The 22,631-nt window shown below is 39.7% G+C and overlaps 1 protein-coding gene across 1 annotated transcript in view; it reads right to left on the bottom strand.

The window, feature by feature from the left end:
• The window catches only part of LOC139736144 (FH1/FH2 domain-containing protein 3-like), a 184,544-nt gene that overhangs the window by 36,275 nt on the left and 125,638 nt on the right, over nt 1-22,631 (bottom strand). The window contains exons 23-28 of the mRNA XM_071646877.1: nt 21,547-21,603; nt 18,212-18,286; nt 4,911-4,970; nt 2,089-2,160; nt 1,280-1,357; nt 278-337 (exon numbers count right to left, since the gene is read on the bottom strand). Coding sequence (XP_071502978.1) covers nt 278-337; nt 1,280-1,357; nt 2,089-2,160; nt 4,911-4,970; nt 18,212-18,286; nt 21,547-21,603 — 402 coding nt within the window. The remainder of the gene's footprint in view (nt 1-277; nt 338-1,279; nt 1,358-2,088; nt 2,161-4,910; nt 4,971-18,211; nt 18,287-21,546; nt 21,604-22,631) is intronic.

Below are 22,631 nucleotides of genomic sequence, written 5' to 3' on the forward strand. Positions count from 1 at the left end.
ATTAAAAGTAAAGGCTAAAATATCTTAATCTTAGCTTACTTGACATGGCACGCTTATTCAGATTTGGTGTGGAATGCACGTTCAGCCATGACATGAAAAATAATTATTACACAATGAAATGCTGAAAGTGCTGTATGAATACCGATGATTGGGCACTCGAAAAGTCACCCCTGCACAATGTATGAACAGTACTCCTTGCCGCCACTGATGTGCAGTGATTAGTATAGATATGTAGCTAGGTGATAAGTAAATGATGTCAAATGAATTAAAAATTTACCTTTGGGGGTAACCTCAGCTTCCCTTTCCCGTTGCCTTTCCCTCCTCCTGTATGAAACACCTGAACAGATGAAAAAAAAAAACAAGAATCCCCCTCAATCAAAAAAAGATGCAATCATTGCATACCATTCCAATTTTCAGTAATCGCTAATACCTGGGAGTGGCGAGAAGCATTTTAGATACATTATGGGATAGCTCAGAGGACAAACTTGCCCCGGTTTTGGCTGCATATGCACTCAGGTCACGTTCTGTCTTTTTCTGGGGGCATTTTTTGTTGAAGATTTCTTCGCTTTCGATCGCGTGACCAGCACATTGAAGCTCCCAGTAGCGAAACAACAACACTAGTGACTGCAAATCAGTAAAACTTAGAAACTTTCAACTCTTTTATAGTTGAATTATAGCCAAGAAAACAGGAGAAACAATGGAAAAGCAGACAAATAACTCTATTGAATCATATGGGGACTGCGACGAGCATGAGACAACTGGGAGTGACAGTGGCACTACGGATCCCACAGTGCATCTGTGACATGATTCTGCAGCGCGCGCAGAAGTTTTCTGCGCATTGGGGATAGAGAGAATTGTCACCACAAGCATCATCCCCTTTTTTCTACGCATGATTACCTTTGAGTTGGTTGTATTCATGCGACACAGCTATTTGAACAATAAAACCATCAAATCTAGAGTCACATAAAATCGATACTAATAAGTTGATCTGTCACACTACAAAAAAGAAAAAGAAAAAAAACAACAGTGTCTTCAATCTCTCATGTCTTCAACCTTAATACAGTTATACATGAATTGCTGTGGTAGTTTAATGAATAGAGTATCAGAGTGATGATGTCACAGTGTTTTGTAGCTTGTGTTGGAACCAGGTACGCGCATAAACATTCAGACCAGGTGATGAAGTTGTTTAGAAACAGTTTCCATGGCAATGAATGGCTATGACATCACACTTTGGTACTCTACGAGCTCAGGATAATGTGGGAGGAGAGGAGAGACTTACTTCCGGTGGAGACATCCAGGGAGCTGGTGGGTTCGGAGGACCTTTCGGAAGACCTTCCTGAGGAGCTGGTCCTGGCACCTGTATCCATGAAACAGAGAAGGTCTCAGCATTACATCGTTCCTTGCTCTAGCACTTCTTCCTCACAGCACGCGAGAAACTATGCAGCTAACCTTGCAGCAAATGAACCACTATGACCTAACGTAACAGCATACAATACATTCTCACTGTATATACACTATATACTCTGATGAGAAACCACGAATGACATTTGTGACCTTTGGAGTGGACTGTAAAGAGCGAAGGAGGGGGAAATCTTAATCTCTTGGTTCCCCGGTTTGTACTGGTGATATTAGTACACTTTTACGTGACATATGATAGAACAATTGAGAAAGTAAGTACTGTGCAGATGGTACAGTAGTCAGGGAGCTTAAGCCCAAATGCGATATTTAAGCCTTGTTATATGAATTGCGTAAATTCGAAATTTGATCTCAAGAAACAAAACTTTTGCCTTCTGAATAGGGTTACAAGGGCTCTGCCTCCATACCTTTAAATATACCGTGAGACTTGAAATTTTTTTGCCTTCTCATTATTTTTTTTTGTTCCAAAAAATATAAATCTGTACAATAACTTATTCCAAATTTTTGAGCTTCACAGCAGAGTATTCAACTAAAGTGATAGTGGGAAAGTGAGGACTTGTCAGTTTGCTTGTGTTTATGTACAGACTGTATAAATACATATGTTAATTTCTGCTCTGGTATCAAACATCACCAACACTTTTCCACCAAACCACAGCTATTAACAGCACTCACTTGTGTTGGATTCTGCAGACAGAGTTGATGAGGACCTCTCATGTCTGGTGGTGGGTATGAGGGGCGTGTCCTCTGCAGAATTACAAAAAAAAAAAGAAAAAAAAAAGAAGTTAATTATGATTAAAGTTTGGCAACAAAAGCAGGAGACACTAATTAGAAATGAGATTCTGGCTGATTCTTTCTCTTTGATACAAAATGCATTCTGAACTTGAAGTAAATTTTTGCTCATTTCCTTTGTAACTTCCTAGCAATTTTGCTGCAAATCTACAGTGCCACGATGCTAATCATGTACAAGTACAGTCAAACCTGTCTATAGCGGCCACCTGCCATATGCGACCACTAAACACAGTTCCCTCCAAGAGAAAAGCCATGCTAACGACCCTGTCTATAGTGGCCACCTGTCTACAACGGCCACTTTTTTTCTCCCTTGTGTGGCCACTATAGATAGGTTTGACTTTATATGATGTAATGTCTATTTTCTTCTGATTTTCTCTCGTTCCCTCTCTCTCTTTATCTATCTATCTATCCATCCATCCATCTCTCTATCTATATACATGTATGTATAAAATACAATGTATTTACATGCAGCATCCATGATAATAGTGTATACATGCATGACGAATACTAGTAGACTGTAGCCTAGTTGACTTTCTCTGACATACCAAGTTGACATACGAGACTGTATCTTTGCACTACAATTGCATACCATTCCGGAAAATGCACATTCAAAGTTTAATAATCATCGCAGACAATGGAGAAATAGACGTAAACTGATGTATGACAACCTGCGACGCAAATGGAGACATGCCACAAACATGATACTGACTGCCACAGACGAGACATACAAAATGGATGGAATCCACAACATTACAGATCTAAGCTACCATATTCCCCCCACCAAGCTACAGAAATACACATGGATTAGATGATTTGACAGTTCTTGGAATTCAGTAATGACTAGAGACTACATACGGGTGCCTTCCCTGTGTATGCAGAAAGAAATTTCAACTCCCCAGCCCAATGAGAGTTTTGTTAAAGCTGCACATGAGGCCATACAATACATTTAATACAGAAAACTTTCATTAGTTGTGGAAATCATACAATACGAGATTCAGGCTTCTACCAACCTTAAGTAGTTTGCTGGCTAGCTTTTGTCCACTCCTGTGGACTTTTTCAGGCCAGGTACAGTTAATAGTTATGTGCCTCATGTAATCACATCAAAAAAAAAAAGGCTTTATAAATTCATTTTAATACATGACGGGTGCTACAACACCCTAGGCCTGTATCAGATCTGTATTTGAGCACTAAAATGTAGCTGACACATAAACAGTGAGCAGCCAGTAGCTATTCAATCAGGGTGCGATGTGCTACTTTTTGACTTTTAATACTACACTGGTAATCAAGTAGGTATCGATGAATTCACACAACAGCATCAATAGGAAGAGCGTGATAACAGTATAGGGTCATCTCCAAGAGTTCTCAGGTCTCAAAGGTTTATCACTACACACATTAAGAGGAAAATTAAAAAAAAAATCAAACATGCACAGACCAGATGCAATTTGCTTTAATACAAGGCAAAGATACTTTAATAAGAATGAGGGACAGTGATAATAACAGTCAAATTTTCTACACTAGGGACACTATAAATCCTGATAGAGGGCTCATCAAAATCTGTGATGCGGCAGAGTTTTCATGGGGACATGTGATGTTTCAGAAAACAGCAGAAGTCATGATGGAGAAAAGACAAAAAGTTGACATGGATGATCTGGGGGGCTTTTCATGAAGGAACTTGTCGGACAAAATGTCCAACGAGTCAATTATATCCGACAAGTTCGGAGAAATCAGCCAATCAGACTAAAGAATTTCTCAAAACTTGTCGGATAAAAGAGACTTGTCAGATATTTTATCCGACAAGTTCCTTCATGAAATGGTCCCCTGAGCACACTGTGTGGACTACTGGTAGCCTTGAAGAATGAAAATGGTTTTAATGTCATATTTGTGTTGTGCTCACAGATGATTTATTTGCTTTAATGAATCAAACATGCCAACACGTGTAGATTGGCTTTTGTTGTGCTCTTGCCTTTGAATGAATTTTTTTTTTTTCCATGAAATAGGTACATCTTATTGGCTCAACAATGGCAGGACACAATGAAGATATCAAAACATGATCTTCATCTGAAATTGTCACTTTCAAAGACTGACATTGTGCAGTGGGTGGGTAAATCAAAAACTGCTTCATATGGGAATAAAAGGAAAAATCCTACAAGTGGTGTGATACATCAAAAATGCTTCTTTTATTTTTTGCCACAGTGATGTAAACACAAAGATGAGAATATGCAATCTCTTTCTGCCAATTGAAAGTGCCAGCTATGTGCCAGTCACATTTAGTCCAAAAAAAAAAAAATGTTGCTAGCAGGCTATTTTTTATCTTTTTTTTTTGTGGGGGTGGGGAGGTTGAATTGTCACTGAAAGGGACATGATGCAATGAAGTGGGAATGTCAGTGTCTATAGTATTTTGGTGATTATGTATTTCAACTGATGTGAAACAACACGGTGCACAAGGAAAGGGGTGGGGGGTTGAAGAGGAATTGATAACACAGGCAAGATCTTTTTTTTTTTGGGGGGGGGGGGGGGTGGGTGGAACACTGAGATTGCAACTATGCACAGATAGATACTTCAAAGAGTGGCATGCAATGAAACAATGCCTTCATCCATTCTTGCACAGCACAAACGGCAAAACACTTTCTAGAATTGATAGAAAATTGAGGGAAAAAGAGGGGAAAATGCGAGCAAGAGGCCGAGACAAGGGGAGTCTTTGTCACCTTCCAGGTACTTTCGTAACTGCTCTCGTCGTTGTCTCCGCTTTTCCGCGTAGGCATCACCTTTTATAGAGAATGGGAGGGGGAGGGATAGTGTACAATTTGTCAGGACTGTGCTTGATTCCATTTTTTTTTTTAATGTCTGGAACCTTTCAAACTTGAGTACCAAAGTGTGATGTCATAGTCATTCCTAACCATGGAAATTGGTTCCAAACAACCTCACAAAACCAGAATATCTGTGAACACGACAGTTGCTACACCATGCTCATTCCCGATTCCAACCCATTACCCACGGCCTTGTGCCAAGATTTCTTGTTTGGAACCAGCACTGATAGTTATAACAAAAGACTGTGACATCATCACTTTGGTTCTCTATGGAGGCATAACATACAATTTGTATGGCAGTGAGTATGATTTCCTCATGCATACATCCTGCTAGGGAATTATCATTTTAGTTTGTTTGTTTGCTTTTTATGACTTCAACCTGGTCAATTTGGGATAGGTCAATGCAATCCACCATAAGACCTGTTTTGGACATTTCTTATGATGAGTCCGGCTGCCTGTAGAGACAATTCCTTTCCTACATTCAAATTGTATGAGTCTTGTTTCAGGGAAAATGAACAAAGGTGACGACTGGCTTCATAACAACCACAACAGTATCAGTAAAATGACTCAAAGTATTCCAAAGGCTTATCCCTTTACAGAAATCAACAGAAGTAAGTCATACCATGGAGCCACAGCATTAACCTAGCTCCATGCTGATACAATCATTTGAACAATATCTACTTGTAGTGTATGAAAGTCATGACTCAAAAACACTTTACACAAAATCAGTAAAGCATTTTAAAAATAAACAAATCAATAGTGGAATGAAATACAAGTAAACTCACAGTATAAGAGCTATCTTTCATTTAAAAAAAAAACATGCAATATCTCAAGGTAATAATGATGATTTCTTGTATACAACTTGTATGAAGTGAATCGACTCACTTATACATGCAAATACTGTAATTCATTTTCCAATGGTGTACCATGAAGAATGTCATTGAACAGCTCTATACTTTCTTTCATTCCATGATGCAAAATAATGCCCTTAACAAACATGATGATGCATGAATTCCAAACATACTGATGCATGGCTCTGAAAGATATGTTTCTTAAGTATATAATATATATATATATATATATATATATATATATATATATATATATATATATACACACAATACAGGGGAACCTTAGAATAACAAAATGCTTGGGACCACAGGAAATTTTCTCATATTATCGGATATCTCGTTATATCAGAGAATTAAAAAAAAAAGAATATAAAAGAAATGGGACCTGGATAATCACTTCGCTATATGAAGTATCTCGCTATATCCAAACTTGTTATAATGAGGTTCCACTGTAAAAAATATATGCGTATGCATGTTGGCATCAGTTGCCAGGGGGTGCAGGTTTTGTATATGTGCATACTGCATGTCCCAATCTCACACTTTCCCAATGAATGCTTAACACCATACATCTAATTTCTGTGTTTCACTACAAAACACAAGCAGACATCCTCATCATTTTACAGATGTGTGATAATTGGGCAAAATGCACAGTAAATGCATCACAATTTCTTCATAGGGTGTCAATATGCTCCATGACCCTTCTCAAGTTCTTTGATTGTATGTGTGCATTTTAGAATTCAGAACTGTCAATGTGAATCCAGCCATACACAATATTGAATTAGTGCTCTACCATTATATCGAAGATTATTCTTCAACCATGCAAAGTTTTATGACATTTGCAAAAGAGGATATACAACCTTTAAGAGAAGTAGATACAATGTAGCTGCTGCACGGAATTACATCACAAAAAAGAGACTATAAGTGCAAAGTAATAAAACATTTAATCCATTGGCTGCAATGATAATGAGATGGAGACAATCAACTTGTTTAGCAGCCATGTTTGGGAACAAGTTACGCCTGGGGGGGGGGGGGGATTCAAACTTGATTTTGATTTACCAGCTTTTGGTGGGATTCCCTATTGGGATTCCTAAATATCCAAAGGATTTATGCTAAAGATACATCGCTGGTTTTGTGAGCCACTTAAACTCTTTTAGCCCCACTACCATACATTGCTATCAGCATAGTGTACAATCAAGTTTCCCACAGTACGCAATGTGTTAAACTGGGAGGAATTGGCAGCATCAACCAACAAATCTTGACACGTTCCTGCCAACGAACGGAGTGTCTGACAAGAGCGCGAGCACGTCCTCGCACACTTGCTACTGTGCCATCTGCTTTCCTCTTTTAAAACTTGCAAATCCTATTGCATCTCTGGGCTTAATTACACATGCACATACACTACTGAGGACTGGCAGACTTTTAAAGGGTGCGTCATTACTTCTGGAGGCTGCCAGACTTTTAAAGCTGGAAAGTTTGAAAAATTATACCCAGACATCCCCATCTTTCTGACTGAAAATATAGGGATGATTTGGCTCAAAAGTAGGAAAGAAAGAGCAGTTCCCAAAGGAGTGTGTTGTAAAATTTTCAAGAAAAATAAGAAACTCCTATCGAAACGAGAGCTGGGAATAGTCAAAATTCAGATTCTTTCCTCCAAATTCAGAACGGTTGGGAGGTCCGTATACCCAGTGACTGCATGCTATTCTCATGGTCGGACATCCGGGTATTTTGCGTGTCACGGGGTCATGGATAGCGGTGGAGTGAAAACAAACCATAGTCTACAGTCGCGTGAGCCTGGAGTGGTAACGCTGTGCGTGTTTTCTGCCGGAGCGCCCCGCGAGCATAGCGCTACACCGCAAGCTGTACTACTGTAGCTGTGCGGGCGGCAGGATTAGGCCCTAGGCCTACTCTAAAATAGGCCCTACAGTAATAGACCCATAGGCCCTACAGTAATAGGCCCTACGTTAGTACTACAGTACTAACATTAGGCCTAGAGTTCTATAGACCTACCTGAAGTTTCTATGAGGTACTAAGTAAGCGTAGATATCGGGGTAGGGCCTACTCAAAGAGGTTCTACTGCACATCTGGCCATTTTGTCGGGTCGTTGATCTTCTTCTTCTGATTAAGTCTGCCTCCTTCAATAGACTGAAGATTCTTGCAGACTGGTGCTATTTACATTATAATACAATTTATTTACAGATATCTACAAGCACATAGAAAATTTGACGAAAATACTAGCCACTGTGATCAACCGTTAGACGGTTTCGAAATGATCCCACAGATGGCGCTGAAACAATTTCTGACGACAGGGAATTCCAGTTCCTTACAGTTCTTGGGAAGAACGAATGGCGATGCGATTCAGTTCTCGAATATGGTACCTGATAGGAGTGTGGTTGCGAGGCTCTCGTTAACTGAGTAGCCTGTTTGATGATATAGTCCTGTGCTGAAAGAGGAGTGAGATTATTGTGTATTTTGTACATCATAATTAGCCTGTCATTTTCTCTGCGCTGTTCCAGAGTGGTCCAATTAAGTTCTTGTAGCATTTTGGTGACACTCGAGGTGTTATGGTAGCGATTTAAAGTGAATCGCGCAGCTCTTCTCTGGACCATTTCCACTTGGTGGATTAGGTTCTTGGTATATGGGTCCCAAACTGTGGAAGCATACTCAACAATTGGTCGAACCAATGTTTTGTAAGGCGTGACAGATTTAATATAGCGAGCGTTCGGCCGCGTGGGGAATGCTCGCGTTCCTCCTTTTGTTAGGGGACGCCCCTATTCCTCCTGCGTGCAGAATGGGGGGTTTAATCCCTCTATTCATCAGCTTAATGAGGGCGTTCCTTGGACGCAACAGAACGGGCTTGCTCACAAGTCGCATTCATGGCGTTCCTCTCCGCTTTAGGAACGCAAGGATTATCCCAACCACGTGCTTTCCGCGCACGGCTTCACCTTTGAAAAGAACAATTTGCGCCGGCAAGTGCACAATTCACGGTGGACGCCAGAATTCCACATCGTTCTTGCAAGTTAAAATAAATCGCGTGGCAAAAACGAGTGAGAGAAATCGCGCACTTCAGACAGTTAAACGATTGCGACTCCACACGCTACGGAGTAACATTGCACGAGTTCGCAAAATTCTCACGACTCGCAGTTTCCAAGTGTCATGAACAGGATTGGTATTCCAAAAGTTTTGCCAAAGTTTTGCGATTATTCACAAGCAATAATTCACAAGCGAGAAGTTGCATTCTGGTTTACTTTTCGATGACATTAGTCAAGGCTCGACACCTACGGGGCCACCAAAAACGCGCGTCGGGCCACCGAAATTTCAGAAATGAAGATTTTGGTACGATCGGGCCACCAAAAAAGTCGGATGTTTGCCTTTACTTTCGAAAATGAACAGCGGTAACAATCGGCTCCGTAAGATGCTAAAATAGATGTCAGATGTTTACTCTTAATTTTGGAAATGAATAACGGTAATATTCGACTCCGTATGATACTAAAATAAATGTCGGATGTTTGCTTATACTTTGGGAAATTAATAACGGTAAGAGTCAGCTCCGTACGGTGCTTAAATTAATGTCAGATAATTGATTTTGCCTTCGGAAATGAATAAGGATAACATTCGGCTCCGGAAGATGGTGAAATAATTGTCGAATGTTTGCTTTGACGTTCAGAAATGAATAATAATGATATTCAACTCTGTATGATGATAAAATAAATTTCTGATGTTTGCTTTTATGTTCGAAAGTAAATAGCAATAACATTCAGCTCCGGAAGATGCTAAAATAAATGTCGAATGTTTCCTTTGACGTTCGGAAATGAATCAGAGTAATATTCAATTCCGTATGGTGATTAAATAAATGTCGGATATTTGCTTTACTGTCGAAAGTAAATAGCAATCACATTCGGCTCCAGAAGATGCCAGAATAAATGTCAGATAATTGCTTTTACTTTTGGAAGTGAATAGCAGTAACATTCTGCTCAACACCATGCTAAAACAAATGTCGGATTTGTTATTCCACACTGCTCGATTGATAAAAAAAAACTGTTACGATTCGCTAAAGTTTGTTATTATGCTGAAGGTTCGCTTTTCTTTTTTATATAAGTTTCGAAATTTCGGACGTTATATAGCTGATACGAAAACGAAGTTTCTTACCACGAATATGATAATTTCTTTACAGATAAACGACCCACCTTTTTTTCCATTTTCGGATGAATGAACCATCTGAATATTTTTTTTTTTCCCGGAATGATGAATATCGTGCAAAGAAGTAAACGATGTCACGTTCAGAAATAAACCCATATATTCCCGTCACAGGAAAAGATTCGGCGTTTTTAATTTTCTTTTAGCCAAAAATGACATAAGTTTCGTATACCATGCACGTAATTCATTCTCACATTTACGAACCTTCGGAATAATGCCACAAATGGTATTAACGAGCCCTAATACAATTTTGGATTAACACATTACATAAGGCATATCAAATTTGCGTGTTTTGCGGGTTCAGCAAAAAGAACCATCGGATTTACGAACCTTATTCTTCTTTCGGAATAATGAACATAAAGCAAAGGAAATAACGATGCCGTAATAGGAATTCAAATTATTTTCTTGCCTCAAAGATTTTCCATACTTATTTTCCGAACTACTAACCCCCAATGCCAGACTAAAAATCCGAAAATTAAATAAGCTCTGCTTTCTGATGTTTTGTTAATCCCAGAAATTAAAAGGAACAAGTTGTGTTATTCGTTTTCAGATTAACGTAATTAATTTAATATCCCGATAAATGCACCCTTAGAATCACAAAATTCGTGCGGTTTCGGATTAATGAATCGTATTTATTTTTCACATTAACGAATATCAATACGGCAGAGGGAATTTTCGAGAATATTATAGCGAATCTTATTTAACTTTCGCATTACAAGAACCTTACAGGTGCAACGAACATCAAAATATAAGAACGATGTCAAACTAAAAATTGAAACTGTATAGTTGCTTCAAGAATTTTACCTCCCGTCTATATTGCTTTTCCGATCTAAATCTAAAAATGAAATAAAACAAAACAAAACAAAACACGATGAAACGCGCTATTATTGCCGAACATAGAATACATCCCCATAGGTGGAACAAAATAACAACAGAAAAAGATGCAGAGAGAGAATGATGGGCGGGAGCATGGTCTAGGAGGTCGAAGATCTTTTGTGTGTGTGTGTATGTGTGTGGAATTGAATATTACATGTACATGTTGTGCACAGAAATCTGTCAAAGTCTGTCAAAGTCTGTCAGAGTCACGAGAAATCAAGTTTTAGTTATGCCTATAGATATAAATGTGGATTCTACAGACTCTAAAGCTACGTTTACACCATGTTCCCGGCGGCCACGGGCGGCCCCCCCCCCCCCCCCGAACAAGACTTAGAATGCGAAGGTGGGGGGGGGGGGGGGCGGCCCCCCCCCCCCCCCCCCCCCCCACCTTCGCATTCTAAGTCTTGTTCGGATCGTTCCAGTCCTCGCCCCGGCGAACTTCTATAGCTATCACACGCTGTTCTCACGGCGTCTGATCAGGCTATAGACTATCAATATTTTCCGTCCCGTCCCGCTGCGGACCGCCTCCAAGTTTTGTTAGGGTCTATTACGTGCCGTCGTGTTTCATTGCATTCATCCCATTTTATCAAGGCATACAAAATTCCTCATTAGCACCGGGACTGCCGTGGCAATTTTTTTTTAACAGTTTAAGAATGTGACGCGGCATCCACGGCAATCACGGCCTGTCACATTTGCCTATCTCGTCTCACAGCGTTGTTTCACGTCCGTCCCATTTTGTCCGTGATGGCCTGAAATGTGACTGCCGTGGTTGCCGTGAACATGTGTAAACGCGGCTTTTAGCTTTACATAATCCAATTCCACATCCCTTTAAACCTTAAATACGAATATTTGTACGCTATTGTCAGTAGTTCACTTTCTAAAAAGCAAAAACAAACGAACAACCAAACAAACGAACGAACAAGTAAACAAACAAAACCATGACAATCTCTTAAAATTCAGGTTCTGTTTCCGTTCAAGCTCACAACCTGATTCTTTCCCTAAACGAAACAATACAGCAGTCGTTCTTTATAGCGACGCACGACGGCGTTTACGCTCCTCCTCTGTCACTTCATAAGGCGAAAGCATTCTATATGAGGAGTCAAAGAAAATCATCCAATTATAAGACGGTATCTATCATCGACCAATACGGCAGCCTGATGTGAACTTCGGTGTGTTTGTGTCCGTGCCGCAAAATGAATACGTCGGTGCGCTTTTGTGTGTCGGGTGCATCTTTAGCAAGGAGCTACAAGTTTTGTTGCTTGTAGCTCCATGGCTGTTATTGCTGCCCCAAAACAAGGGAAGCAGAAAAAAAGGGCATACCTGCTATTAAGAAAAGCCTCTTTTAAACGAGGATGTTTCTTGCTGCTATTCCCTTCCGATTGTAAAAACTAAAGAGGGTGCTTTATAAGCAATTATGAATACCTGAATTGAAAGGACCAGAGGATACCCATTCTGTAGGCGACGTAAAAAGCATAGGAAAGCCAATTGAGACAATTGGTGCTGGTCAGTCGTCTGCCGAGATCATGGTAATTGCATGTACAACAGTACTATAAACCATCAAAATTAATGTACACACACGAATGTAACATTGATACATATCTTTCTCATAATCTGTCATCTTACTTTGAAACACTGCATAAAATATGAAGTACCACTGACTTGGTTACTCAACTCAGCATGACATTAAAGCTTTCTAGTATCACATTATTGTGTTACGGGGGGGGGCGTTTAATAAATCTGTTTGTACAGTTACGAACAACTTACGAGCGACTGGTGATCAGTTCTGATGTGCTATACTTATCAGAATTTCCATAATTCAGCACAAGAACTTATCATCAGTCACTCGTAAGTCGTTCGTATCTTTACGAACAGCTTTATGACACCCCCCCCCCCCCCCTTCACTGCGTTTCAAGCAGTGGAATATAATTATATCCTAACAAAATATAATAAGATTAAGGCATTTCGTTTTCTAGTTCACGAACTTTCGGAATATCTTTTTTATTTTGTGTGTGTGTGTGTTCTTGAATATTCATCAAAACGAACTTAATTGCATTCTATGTGATTAACGAAATTTTGGAATAATTAATTGCAGACAGAGATGAAAATGACCGTTACTGTTTCTTGCATATTTCTCAGTTTTTATGTTCACACCGATGTTCCTCGCTTTGTGATTACGTTTGGTCCATCCATCGCGTTTCCCGCAAGCTTGAAAAAGGAGCTAAAATTCACGCAAGGAGACGGGTTTTCTTCCACGAGAGACAAATCATTAGAAGATGCACCGTCCTTCCCGCCTGTTATAAAGATAACCTATCATACACTATATACGGCTAGCACTGTATGTAGTACTGAAGAAATTTTTCCTGGTGAGAGTCGGTAGACTTATCCGTTCCAAGCGCGGGTAAATTAGTAAGTCTTCTCTCAGGACATTAGGTTTTACCCAGAACTTTACGGAATCCGCATATCGTCTTGCTGACCTATAAGAAAATAAGCCCAAACATTACATTTTGCCAGTTAAAAAATAGCCAGGTTAATTATTGTTGCACAAGTTGTCATTATAATACGCTTTGCAAAAAGTAGGCTTACTTTCAATCTTCACTGATGAGCTCTAAACAGCCCATTACATAACCAGGGAAGAGGGATAATTACATTCATAGTTTAAATGAGTTTTCTTAACCCGTTCCTCCCATAATTCTCCAAGAGCCTGAAATGCTCAAAAGCGAGATTCTCTTTGCAGGTCGACTTGAGAATGGACAGGTTGGTATTCCTCCTGTGCGGTAACAGTCAAGCTGTAGGCCTATTATGACAGTATCCCCTTTCCATGGTCAACTACAATACCATGTGCCATCAAACAATGAAAGTATCGATCGGGCACCAGGTATAGGTATGAATAGACATTGCGCTAATGGGCTCACAAACTCTTTTGTTGTACACAAGAATATTGTCACTGGAGGCAAGTATCTACTGAGCTGAGCCTCTATCGCTGTGTACATCTTAATTCGAGTTTTATTGCGAAAGAAGCACATATACGCGAAGTTAGTAACGGCAATGCACAAAACACAAAAATCTTGAGAGCTTTTGAAAGAGCGGGATCCGAAACATGGACCCGTTTCTAGACACTGTACGTTTTAAATTTGATATGAAAAAAACAAACGCATATTCCCCAAAGTGCATGCAAATTTGCGATTTAAATTGAAGTGCGTTGCTGTGAAGATATGCGTGTGAATTCGTATGATTCTGTTGAGATAATTTTTCAGTGCCGACTGAGTTGAAAGAGGATGTGTGATTTTCCTTCCCTAAGTCGCCATATTTTTATTTGTTTTGCTTACATTTCTATTGCCATACTCTGAAAATGAATTGTTCTCGCGCTCCGATTCGCAACATTACCGCTCTGTGATGTACGGCGCGGGCCAGTCTGAAATAAAAACAAGAAAAATTGTTAATCCGGAAACGACATCTTTCGGATTACTAACCTTCGTAAAGATAAACATCTTTCCATCGTCGAACTTATTTAACTTTGGACTGAGATTTAAACCTTCGGAATAGCGAACTACAGTAACAATAATTTGCTACTATTTTTTTCATCGACATTTCGTGAAGCACGATGCGTTTCGGTAGTTTGAAACGTGTTAATGTTGCGATGTCTTTCCCCTGCTAGTGCAGACTAAGTTCAATCATGGCGAAAGTTCCGTTACGAAATAAAAAATGATTCAAGTCTTTTCAACAATAACACGCTTCGGTTTATGGTTTTTATGCGTTTAAACGCAGTTTTTAGTTTCGTACAAAAACCGCAAGTCTTTTCTGCAACGCTCTTGCGTTTTAGATACAGCGTTGCTTGTGATTTGATGGACTTGCATTTGACTATTAGAATTAGTGTTTAAACGCAATATTGAGTTTAAGTTTCTTACAATTTTCTAGTGTCGGATGATTATGAAATGCAAGTCTTTTCAGCGTTCCGTGTTTGATGGACTTGCATTTGATTTTGGGGGTTGCGTTTAATTCTTAATTTTGCGTAAGAAGTAAAAAAATAATGCAGGTCTTTTCAACAATAACTCACTTCCGTAGATGTTTAGAGATGCGTTTAAACGCAGTTTCTTATAATTTCGTACAAAAAAGTATGTCTTTTCTGCAATGCTCTTGCGTTTAAATACAGCGTCGCGTGTGATTTGATGGACTTGCATTGGATTTTTAGAATCGCGTTGAAACGCAACTGAGTTTTAAAGAAGTTCCCTACAATTTTCAAGTTTCGTATATCAAACGCAAGTCTATTCAGCGTTCCGCGTGATGACATGGACTTACAATTGCATTTGATTTTCAGAGCTGCGTTTAATTTTTAATTTTGCATACGAAAAAACGAACAAAATAATGCAAGACTTTTCAACAATAACGCACCTCCGTAGATGTTAAGAGATGCTTTTAAACGCAGTTTCTCTATAGTTTCTTACGAAAACCTCAAGTCTTCCCTGCAACGCTCTTGCGTTTGAATACAGCGTTGCGCGTGATTGATGGACTTCATTTGATTTTTAGAGTTGCGTTTCAACGCAATTGAGTTTCAGGTTCATACAACTATTTTCTAGTTTCATACTATATCAAACGCAAGCCTTTTGGCAGCAACGCACTTGCGTTTATGTGCAAAGTTGCTCGTGATTTGATACACCTGCATTTAATTTTCAGCTGCATTTAATTACATGTAGTTGCATTTGATTAATTTTCTAAAAACGTGCCCAGGTTTCTATTAACGCTTCGGAATAATTAGCGTTAGAATATTCGGATAAACAGAAACACCTACACGTGTATTTCATGTTCTGATAATGATTTTCTACTAGGACCTTTATGTGTACAAAGTTTTTGCGTTTTGAGAATAACGAGCAGAAAAGGGGGAAAGTGAACTGCTTTGGGTAGCCAACTACATGTAATTCTCCAATGTAAATGAATGTATGCCCTTTAATTTCTGGCGTACAAGACAATATGGACGCATGGCGCGAACGCTACCACGCCATACACTAGGGAATTACCGATTAGAAATGCAGCGAATCAGAGCGGGAAAACAATTTATTCTTTTTTAAGAGAATGGCGATACGATTTTGAGCGAAAAATTATGTCGACTTAGACGAGGGAATAAACACGTATTTCAGCTCAGTTGGCACTAAAAAATCAGGTCGACTTACGCGAGTTGTGGACTTATAAATGTCGACTAAGACGAAGAAATTTTCAAGGAATAACAAGACAAAAATCGGGACTTTTTTATCGTGTCGACTTAAGCAATGTCGAGATTTACTGTACTAAAGCTCCATAGTTTCAGCAGAGCCAGATGTGTATGTACCTCCCTGGTTTCAGGAAGGAGGTACTAGGCGAGCTCGCCTGGTACCTCCTTGGTTTCAGGTGCAGGGAGCTCTCATCAGCTAGCTCTCGCCAACTACAGCACGTGTCTCCAACAGCATGCACGTATCACACAGCACAGGGTTACTAATACATGTACTATACATAGCCCCTCTTCCCTCCCAGGCCCCATGCAATTGACACGATGTTTACGACCCATTCAGCGCGTACGCAAATTCCTTTACCCTGCGGTTTTTGCCTGGCGGCAAACCTGCTTTGAAGTTCCTGGAAATTTCCACCAGCTTGTTGCCTGGCTGGCACGGCCATGGGTGTCAAGTTTCCGTCAATCTACCTAGCTATTGTGAATGTTTTTCTTATACACTTGTCACTTCATTACACACATTTTGCTTCACCTGAGAAGCTGCTTACAAGAGTGGTCTCACGCTCATGTAAGGGGAACAAATACTATATTTCGGATACTATTTCAGATACTTCTTGATTACGCCTCTCATCGACGCAAATTAAGGTAATCACAGCGTTACTAACGCGTAATAGTGCAATACCTTTCGTGGTTTCATTTGTTTGCTAGTTTGTCCGTTTTTTAAGCTTCCATGAAATCAACTGTGTAAGTGTTAAGCACAAGACAAAGGGAAGACTTAATCCGGGCATTCCCGAACGCTGGCTACATGGAGCGATGGCTTCGTGGTCGATTGGGTGCAGTGAAGTTGACGCTATTGTGTTCGAAACAAAGGCACTAAACAAAAGACTTTTAAGCTGGCGTTCCCGGAACGCGGACGGCATGGGCGCATGCCAAGCTCGTGCCAAGCTGGCTACTTAACAGATAAGAAGGCATGCCGGACGCGGGCGAACGCTCGTGAGATAAAATCTGTCACGCCTAAGCTGTGGCTTTAACATCAGAAGATTTTATGCAAAGATTGCGTTTTAGAAATGCAAGCACGTTATTGGCTTTATTGACAGTATTGTTGATGTGTTGGGTCCACTTCAAATCAGAAGTGATGGTTACACCCAAGTACTTCACGGATTCAACAGAGTCCAGAGTCCTGCCGCGATTTCATACGGGCACAGGTCCAGTCCGGCTGCCTAGCTTCAACTTGGCAAAATACCGGGACCGATCGATCGACAGGATCCAGATTTTTAGAATATTGCTGGCAGGACATGATGCATGTATCTCATGAATGATGGCACAAATGACAAAATGAATAATGAAAAACAGTCCCCATGTCTGCGTAGTCACCGTGTAGAGTTGCCCATCTAATAATACGCGTCGCACATGCACAACATGCAGTATGCGCATTATGCAGGCTTAGCGCTGCAAGCTGTTTGTTTTCACTCCAGTCAACCGGAAGTGACGTGTAGCCGACCGCAAGAATATACTAAGCTGATATAATCATGAACTACAAGTGTACTGTATGCACCATTTACAGAGTATTTCACAAGTATATTTCACAAATACGGACTTGAAAGATCATGTATTTTTGCATGTTGTTGAATACGCAAATTGAGAACAATAGTGTGAGGACAAAATAAGGAAGTGTTACAAGAATTACACGGAAAATTTGATTCCCACAATGGATACAATATATACTGCCTTTAAGTTACAGAAGGGAATATTTTGGAGACTGTTTGAAAGTATATGGATCAACTTGCAAATTTGTTAATAAAAAACAAAAACAAAAACAAAGATGTAACACATTCTATGTATACAGCACATTCTGACTCTCTCCCACCCCCAACCCCCCCCCCCCCAACATTATATATATATGAATAAAAAACTTACAGTATTCAATGATCAATACCTTTGAGGTTTCAGAAAAATCACCAAAATGCAAGTGCGGTTTTGCATTGGGATTCTATGCTCTCATTCTACAGCTTGTGCGCTTTTATCTCGTTAACAGTATGGTATCTTTAAATATTTCCCGTCATGCACCATGCACAACTTACTGTTGTACTTATCCATCGAGTCGCTCTCACCCCTCGACTTGTTTGTGGACGTAGAGTGGAGAGTGTCGTAGCCCTCTGTTGGCAGTCATGTGCCAGGCAGGCAGTCACAACACACACAGGCAAGACCAGAGCCGAAAATTTGGGGGTATTGAGGTTTGGGGGTATGAGTCGAGGGTGGGGCATGAAGGTGTGTGTGTTGGGGGGGGGGGGGGGAGGGGGAACCAAAGGCGGGGTGAGAATGGGTGCAGAGTAGAGGAGGAATGGCAAAAACACAAGTCAAGATATTTGTTCCGGGATGCATACTGCCATAAGATTTTGAGGCAGGAAGGGATATGAGCTATCAATGCCGGAACCCTAACACGGCACACAGTGAAATGGGGCAAACAACAAATTCACTTTCTTCAAGATGCCATTTCAGGCCTGCAAAATGAGAAAGATGCTGGGTACCGAAACGAACCCTCACTTGCTTTCAGACTGCAAATCATTTCATATGGCATTAAAAAACACAAAAACTCCACACAAGGGCAGGGTCAGTGGAAACTGTTCCAAGAGTTCAAACATCCTCTTGTATACTGTATATGCCAAATATTTATCTTTTTTTTTTCTTTTTTTTTTGCGCATTTCGCCAGTCAGATGCTATTAAAGAATTTTAAAGACATGCAAAAATATTGACTCTGATCCCGATATGAATGAAATGTGCACACATACATGTACATTTCTCTGTTCGGTACTGCACTTTACAATTGCAAATTTAATCTTTCGCGAAATCGTCAGGAAGTCCTGATTCGCAAAAATTTAGATTCGCAAAATATATGGCGTATACAGTACATCCACATCTACAGTATAGAGTACCAAAGTGTGATGTCATAGCCATTCATCACCATGGAAACTGGTTCTAAACAACCTCACCTGGCCCAAATATAGTCTTCTGTGAAAAACTACCTGTTGTTCACCATGCTCGCACTCTGTTCCAACCCAAGCTATAATGAAAGACTGTGACATCATCACTTTGGTACTTTATATACTGTAAAAACCAGAAATATTAGCGTCATGAAAGTTTTGTGAATTGGACCCGACAGCCTTTTTCGTGACACTAAATTTTCATGAATTGCCACTGACATTCGATGCGTATAGTGCAGACAAGAACTATCGCATGCATTTTAATTTCCCGAATCTTGGCTCTCTTGAATTACGTAAACTTCAAATGTACACAAAAATTTCTGGTTTTACAGCAATCTCAATGCTGAGTCAGTTGACAGAGTTACAGTGGATAAAAATATCTTGATACTGCGACAGAGCTACAGTGTATGTGTTACCCAATATGCATGCTCTCTATATATCTTAAACTCATGGAAAACTTTGATCAAAACATTCCCTATATTATTTAATTGTCACTTTGGATTTGATGGCGGAAAAATATATTTCAAACAAAGCGGCACAATTACAAACATTTCAAAACCAGTTGCAGGCAGTCATATCTTCGTATTGGATGTATCAAAAATTAATAATTCCTCACAGACATTACATTTCAGTATCAACTCCTACGCTCTTTCACAATCTGTCATGCCATGCCATGCAGTTAAAACTACTGAGAAACAATGGCCTCTTCAGGCACAGAAACCACAAATGAAACACCTTCATCCTGTCTTTGCACACCAACTTGACAACATGCAGCACCTCACGTTGGGCAGAAAACATGCTACTGCATCTATCTCTGAATTATTGATAGTTGTGATGGTTGTAGTATTTACACTATGTATATGTTTACACATGCTACACATTGCTTTTTGCATCAAAACAATATATTTAGTTGTTCAAGTTGTCACAGTGTTCACATTGTATTATGTTTGCCCATCAGACATGACAATGCCCTTTCATTCAACATACTAGAAGACTTCTCACCTAACAAGGTCTTCCTGGTAATGATCTAGATTTCTTCTTTTAGTGTGAGAATCCCCTTGAAGCACATAAAATTTGCACTAATCATTGTGAAGAAGAATAGGTTATATTTACTTGAAATTGATGTTGGTGGTAATATTCAAAACAGTAAATTTCACAACAACAAATTTAATAACCTGTAGCAACTTTGTAACTTTAAACCAAAACATTAAAGCCTCTATGAGAGAATTTTTTGACGATCGAATGAACAATATACCGTTGATGAAATATTTCTGGTATGTCTAACCAAATGTTTAGGACACAAGGAACCACAGAAATCCTGTTTACATATACACAGGATATGTCACAGTGACTAACGGTATGTATATATCCTGGTTCGTCCTGTATTTGTTTCGTGAAAAGACACAGTCATACAAAAGCCCAAATTCACAAATACATGTACGTAGTGTAACTGACACAATTCCATGGTTTCATATATGCGTGTCAGTGTGCACTCATTACTGAATATATGTTGGCATACATGATCTGTCTCACACATTTACGTGGAAGAACTCTGCATTAGCTACATATGTATGGGCTGAATTCAATTCATCTTTGTGAAATTCAGGTCAGATGTCTGTAATTCATGCACAATGATCTGATGAATTTTTTTGTGGTTAATGTTGTGGCATGTCAGAATTGATAACTGGACGATTACGTTGTTTCAGGGGTCATATACCTAAAATTGCCACAACTGAGGTGCCTTTACTCTGTGCTCTATAAATAGGACTGAATGTAAATAGTGTCTACTAATAAACACAACTACTGCTATCAGCAGAGAGGTGGGCGGAGCTGAGCAAATGCCATGGCAATGACCTTTTATCCTCGCCCTCTCCCCTCACCATTTTCTACCATGCTTGTATTTATTGCTTGCTAAACATGCCCTGTACCATGCTAGTCTTCATAATTACGCCCCTCCAAGAGAGTCCTATCGAGTCCAGTTTTGTTCAACGTCTATTCAAATACCATACCCTAACGAAAATTGGTAATTATTCAGCCCTGTAACTAATCTGATAAATGTGAAACATTCATACACTCTAGGCTACGCAATAGCACCAATGGTGTAGTTGCTATGTTAAGACTATCAGGAACAGAAGTAAGTATGTAAATCATGCATTCATCAACACTGAACCTCTTACAGTTTTATGATGCAATGTCGAATCTGGTAAACATAAAAATGTTGCTATGCTCATTGTTGGCAAGACTTCGCGTATTTGTTCACATTTTTTTTCTTTTCTTTTAGTTTACAAACATGATTATATAAAAGGTTTTCTCTTGTTTTTCTTTCTATCGCAGACTCTAGATAGATGGCTCTCTGGTGGGGATTTTTGTCTGATCGTTACATACTGTATAAAGCATTCCACTATCATGTCTAGTCTCATTTCAAGCCCCCTTACCATCGAACTGCCAGGAGGGCTTGGTAGGAGTACCGGGTGGTTTGGATGAAGATGAGGCTGTGCGTGACACGTAAGAGATGACGATGTGGAGGGTGCGAGTGACAGACGGACAGACCCACAGACAGACAGACATGGAGACACAGAGACATGAAAGACGACACTCAAAATAAGATTACCTCTCAGATTCGGGTAGGATCACCATTAAAGGCAAAAAAAAAAAAAATGTTTGGAGTTCAGATGGAAAAGTATATGGATATGATAACAGCATAGATTGCAAGTATGGCAGAAATACTTTGCAGGATAGATAAAAATGATTAAAAATGCAAAAGGAGACAGTTTTCTTGAAAAAGGTTTTCTTTTGCACAGAAACAGAGGAGAAGAAGAGATAGATGATGATGACGATGATGATCCACGGCATTTGTATTGCACCATATATAAAGTGAAAGATGTACAGAAAACAGAGCAAATGTGCAAATGCATAGATTTGGAGAGATATGAGCTTCAGATAGAGAAAGGGGAAAAATTGTTCTTCTACCAGATAGACAAAGATTCCTCTTGAGAATGGATGAGCAAGTAAAGTATGAGGGAAGACCAAACATGGTGTCAGGACTTTGTCATAGACAGAGACATTAAAGTGGATGACACCACTGGTTATGAAGTGATCATTTTCAGTAGGGTGTGGCCCAGGTATGATACTTGTCATAACTTTTACAAGTTCATCTTATCTTCTTCCCAAATGTGCTCTGCCGAAAAAAACAAAAATGTATATGTGTGTGTGTATGTGGGGGGGGGGGGGGGGGGGGCTAGCTAGAGTACAGTGAATCTCTACATGATGTCTTTCATAGTGTGTGGATGTATGCGTACAAGTCGGCTGCTCGGCATCACTGATAACATTGCGATATGACTGACTTTAATGGTTTCTAGAATGAAAGCACATCCTACTGTGCCAAAGGTCTACACGAATTTTAGTTCCAGACACAGATATGACTAGCATCTAGTGCTTTACAACCCAAACACACTCAACTCAACTTTTCATATCATGCATACAAAGTAGTTGTGAGCAGAGCAATTATGTATGACATGTG

Source organism: Diadema antillarum, unplaced genomic scaffold (genome assembly GCF_040938485.1).
Source record: "Diadema antillarum isolate AM-2024a unplaced genomic scaffold, OU_Dant_1.0 scf00000028, whole genome shotgun sequence".
NCBI lineage: Eukaryota > Metazoa > Echinodermata > Echinoidea > Diadematoida > Diadematidae > Diadema > Diadema antillarum.